This window comes from Penaeus chinensis, chromosome 4, assembly GCF_019202785.1.
Source record: "Penaeus chinensis breed Huanghai No. 1 chromosome 4, ASM1920278v2, whole genome shotgun sequence".
NCBI lineage: Eukaryota > Metazoa > Arthropoda > Malacostraca > Decapoda > Penaeidae > Penaeus > Penaeus chinensis.
Genome location: NC_061822.1, coordinates 28,094,178 through 28,099,177, shown reverse-complemented (window position 1 = coordinate 28,099,177; position 5,000 = coordinate 28,094,178). Strand labels below are relative to the sequence as shown.

Sequence of the window (5,000 nt, the reverse complement as noted above, 5' to 3'; positions counted from 1 at the left end):
AGGCCTTTTCGGGAGCCACTTCATACCACATGGCACTTGTCATCATGGAAAGGTACACGAAAGCTGTACAAACGCCCACTCGCTCCATCCTGGTGTATCTTGACCTAGGAAATATAGAGTAAAAGGGAGGCAGAGGGAGTTAGGTGGTTGGTATGTTGGAATGGCTGTAAGAGGGAACCTACAGGAGTTAGTTTATTAATGTATTAGATTGGCTATAAGAGGAAAGTTGAGGGAGACAGTTTATTCGCATGTTAGATTGGCTGTAAGAGGGATATTTACATGGAGTAGGTTAAAGACACTTTGTATTGGTATGAGGATGATTTAATTGCTTTATAAGGGATATTAAGTAAGAAAATGATTCAAGGATTAACGTTATAATGAATCAAATTAACTGAGTTTACACTTTTGTGATACAATATACAATAACATTAGCGAAAGGTGTCAGCTTACCATCATATAAAATCCCCTGAGTTCTAACTTTCCTCACACGATAAGCTAATTCACCCAAGTCCTCCCCCCCCTCTCTTTAGCCAAACTTAAAGAACTCAAACAAATATCTAAAACCAAGAGAAGAGAACATGGAAGCAATGATATAATACTCCATCGGATAAAACTAAAACTAAAGACTGAACTGAATCTCATTTCGCGATCCCGTTGAATAATAAACAAAATAAATATCACGCACCTTGGAGGGTAATTATAAATAATAAACCGAATAATAATAATAAAAAACGAACCTCGGAGGCCTATAGAAAACGGACGTCCAAAGGTTTCGGTCTCTCATTCCTTTCTCTTTGCTTGCCTTGTACAGGTGGCTGAAGTTGGTCATTTCACCCAGGTTGGCGGCGGCGAGGGTCAGGTCGATCTGTGGAGAGTTCAGGTGGTGTACAGGTCGAATATGTAAAAAGAATAATCACTGCTGGAATTATGATTGGGGTGGAAATGTGTGAAGGTGATGAAGATAATGACGACGGTGTTGGTGGTGGGGTGGGGGGTTAATTATGATATGATGGTGATATTATAATTAAGTGGTAAGTGGTAAGTTTGGTGGTTTTCATATTTATGTTATTTTTGTTGTTGTTTTTTGTTATCTTAATTATCACAAAATAATCCTATTTACAGGCCCAGTAAAAGTTACACTCGTCGACGAAAAAAAAATCCTTCTTTCTCACAGCATCCCATATCCTCACTGGTCTACATTTGAACAGCAAGCCACACAAAGCTACTGTAATCCCCGACGAATTCCCTAAACAAACAAACAAACAAACTAAAACTCACTTTGCGACCCCGTGGAGAAAAACACACACCTCTACTTCCACTCTGTTACCACGACCCCTTCGCCCACAACCGCCCCTTCCCTTCCCTTCACCGCCCTTCACTACCCGCCACCGCCCCTTCCCTTCCCCTCACCACCCTTCACCACCCTTCACCGCCCCTATCGCCCCTTTCCTTCACCTCTGCAACTGCCCTTTACCTGCCCATCGTCCCTGTCGATGGCCAGCCACCGGTTCGCGATGAAGGTCGTTTTCTCGTCCGTCTGCAGATCCCGCACGCTGACGAAGGCGAGGTGCCACGAGGAGTAGTGTCCTTCGCCGGAGTTGTCGTGCCACACGCGCAGGTACTGAGGTTTCCCCAGCGGCCTGAGGGCGTCGGGCAGGGCTTAATGATGGCGGTAATGGCGGTAATAGTAATAATGATGGTGATAGTGGTAATGGTAAAGCTAATATTCATCATAATTATAATAATAATGACAATAATGCTGATGATAACGATAATTGCGCTAATACTATTGATAATGATACTGGACAATAAAAGAACCAGAAGACAAAGCAATAAAACGGGAAAACAAATGAAAACAAATCACGTGACCCAAACTTACCTCGGCACAGCCATCACGAACGAATCAATCCCGTTCCTGCAAAAGACTGGACGCTGGGAATCTGCCAGTTTCCGAACTTGCGTCTCGCCACACTCGCCTGACAACACCATCTGGCGAAGGCAAAGAGGAGGAGAAGAATGAGGGGAAGGAGAGGAAAGAGAATAATAATAATAATAATAAGGAGGAGGAGGAGGAGGAGGAGGAGGAGGAAAAGGGGGAGGAAAAGGAGGAGGAGGAGGAGAGGGGGAAGGAGAAGAGGAAGGAGGAGGAGTACGAGGAGGAGGGAGAGGAGAGGGGGGAGGAGGAGGAGGAGGAAGAAAGTGAGAGGAGGAGGAGGAGGCGGAGGAAGAAAGTGATAGTAGGAGGAGGAGGAGGAGGAGGAGGAGGAGGAGGAGTAGGAGGAGGAGAAGAAAAAGAAGGAGAAGGAGAGGGAGAAGGAGAAAGAGGAGGAGAAGGAGGAGAAAGAGGAGGAGGAGAAAAAAAAGGAGGAGGAGAGGGATAAGGAGAAGGAGGAGAAGGAGGAGAAGGAGGAGAAAGAGGAGAAGGAGGAGGAGTAGGAGGAAGAGAGGGAGAGGAGGAAGGGATGGAGAATGTGGAGAAAAAAGAAAAGAAAAAAAAAGCAAAAAAGAAAAAGAGGAAGAAAAAGAAAAGTCGTGTTGATTTCGGGAGCAACCATTTTTACAATCCCCCCCCCCCCCATCCCCCGAAAATTAATTATATATTGTAGAGTTTATTGACATCATTCGTACGGTTATAAGGATGCAGGTTAAATAAGATTCATCATAGGAAGAAAAGGATGTTATATGTAATTTCCAATGAGTAACTATTTTCCTGATTGTACAGTAACGCCAGAATACACTTCATATTAAGTACTAGTGAAGTAAATATCCCAAGGGTAGCCAAAAACAGACCTGCACTGAATTAAAGTTATTGTGTTAGGAATGAAAAAACAACAACACACATGAATTTACAAAAGAAAACGTACATATCAAACAAATCAAAACACACGTATCTATTTTTTTTTTTAAATCCCCACACACATACTTATTTAATAAAAATCCAAATAAAATCGTCATCCTTGCATATATTACCTGGATATTGGATTGACACGAAGCCTCCTTCTCGCTGCCTGTGTAAACCACGATCTCGTACAGGTAGCGGTCGTCCACCTTGTTGTCTGGCAGCGGGGTCACGCCCAGCTAGGGACAATGGAAGAGTAAAGTTAAGGTCCATTTTCGCTTGTTCTTGCTGTATGCTTGTGGCGAAATGTATTTTTGTTGGGTGAGGCATTGTAGCAGATTAATTTGAACTATACGAAACGGTTATTGATGTTCTAATATATGTTTTTTATAGTTAGAATGTTAATGAATGTTTAAAATCTAGTCAAATGAGATAGTAATCTACACAACACATTAGCGTAGGCCTATACCCACAGGATAAGTGTTCATAAAGAGAGAGAGAGAAACAAAAAAAGAAAAAAACAAAACAAGATAGATAAAATCCTCACCTCCTTCAAATCCTCCCGGTCTTTGTATCGTGCCCAAATAAGGAGTGCTATGAACAAGACCAGAGTGAAGCTAAGAGTCATATAGATAGACATGTTATCGGTAAAACCAGCATTGGCGAAGATGAACTCGAAGTTGATTTCATTCGGCGAGGGGAAGAAGCCACTCGCAAAGGACGTGAGATGCGACGATTGGCACTGGGTCATCAGGTAACTCGTGGACACAACCTGGAGCAGAGAAAATATGAACCGTATTCATGGCGTCAGATGTAGAAAATGATGAGAATGGATATCTTCACGGTGACATGTAAGTATTTGGTCGGTTTGCGATGGTATCTGTGTTGGAAAGAAGTATTTCTGATGGAGATATGATCGAGACCGGTTAATTATGTACATTTCTTGTACTGTAAAGATATTCGTTCTCGTTCATACCTTTTCTACATGTGAAATCCCGTGAGAATTTTATATGACGGATAATTCGTTTTGAATACCCTTGGCATGTTTATAGAAGATACATTTATCCTCGGTCACGGGATAATGCGGTAGGGAGGCCTTTTCTTTCCGCTCACGACTTTAACCCCAACATGCAGATGCCAGTACTCAAGACACAACTGAATCAGCTGAGAGGTGCCAGTGCTCTACCACTGAGCCCTGTTCTCTCTATTGCAACTGCCACGCGCTACAATACATGTATGGTAATATATCTTCCAATAGGTAATTAAATAATAAATATAAAGTTACATGCATGAATTCAACAGAGGATTAGACAGATTTCAAAAGAAAGCGAAAGAATTTAGGGCGGTCTCCGTACCTCAAGGCCGCTGTTGGACCATTCATCGAGAGCCTCGTCGAAGTAGTAGCAGCCGGAGGTGAACACGCGCAGGCTGTAGGCGACGTCCGGTTCCCAGCTGAGAGGAAGAAGAGGAAGTGGAGGAATAATGACAAAAAAAGAAGCAGAGAGCGAGGAGGAAACAGTTGGAGAACAGCGATAAAGTTATAGATAAAAAGGAAATAGAGAACACAGATAAAGACACAGATAAAGACAGATAAAGTAGAAAATTTGGATTTATGTCATGGGATTTAATTGATTTAATTAAGAGATGTTAACAACAGGAAAGAAACAAGCTCGAATATTAAAACAGAGAAAACAATAACTACCATGGCTTTGAATAATAATAACAACATCCCCACATCCATGGCTTTCCTTCCATTTAACTTTGGCATCTGTAAAAAAAACCCTTCGGAATCATCGACTTCACCATTTTCCATTTCTACAAGAAGCATAAACATCGCCACTCACTCTAAATGATCTTTGGTGATGTTCTTCAAGGCCGTTTCCATGGCAACGTTACTCAGGAGCGACGCTAAACCCAAGAAGAAACGGCCGGTGCGATTTTTAATGTCGCTCGAGTTGAGGAAAAGGTCTTTGATATCTGCGTAAAAAAACAATGAATATGAAATAATTTTCAGTCTAAAAAATAAGAACTAAATCATATAATAAAAAAACAACAGCATATTAAGCTCAAAAAAGGATTTTGAAGAAAAGGTCTTTGATTTTTGCGTTCAAAAACAATAATTATCAAATAACTTCCGCTCTAAAAAAAATACCAACAGGAA

The 5,000-nt window shown here is 41.7% G+C and overlaps 1 protein-coding gene across 1 annotated transcript in view; it reads right to left on the bottom strand.

Annotated features, from left to right (window-relative positions):
* Window positions 1–5,000, bottom strand: part of LOC125025256 (polycystic kidney disease protein 1-like 2) — a 30,128-nt gene that overhangs the window by 17,070 nt on the left and 8,058 nt on the right. The window contains exons 9-16 of the mRNA XM_047613228.1: window positions 4,684–4,816; window positions 4,195–4,291; window positions 3,387–3,611; window positions 2,971–3,078; window positions 1,880–1,989; window positions 1,475–1,640; window positions 738–865; window positions 1–104 (exon numbers count right to left, since the gene is read on the bottom strand). The exon at window positions 1–104 is cut by the window's left edge and continues 50 nt beyond it. Of these exons, the coding sequence (XP_047469184.1) occupies window positions 1–104; window positions 738–865; window positions 1,475–1,640; window positions 1,880–1,989; window positions 2,971–3,078; window positions 3,387–3,611; window positions 4,195–4,291; window positions 4,684–4,816 (1,071 nt within the window). The remainder of the gene's footprint in view (window positions 105–737; window positions 866–1,474; window positions 1,641–1,879; window positions 1,990–2,970; window positions 3,079–3,386; window positions 3,612–4,194; window positions 4,292–4,683; window positions 4,817–5,000) is intronic.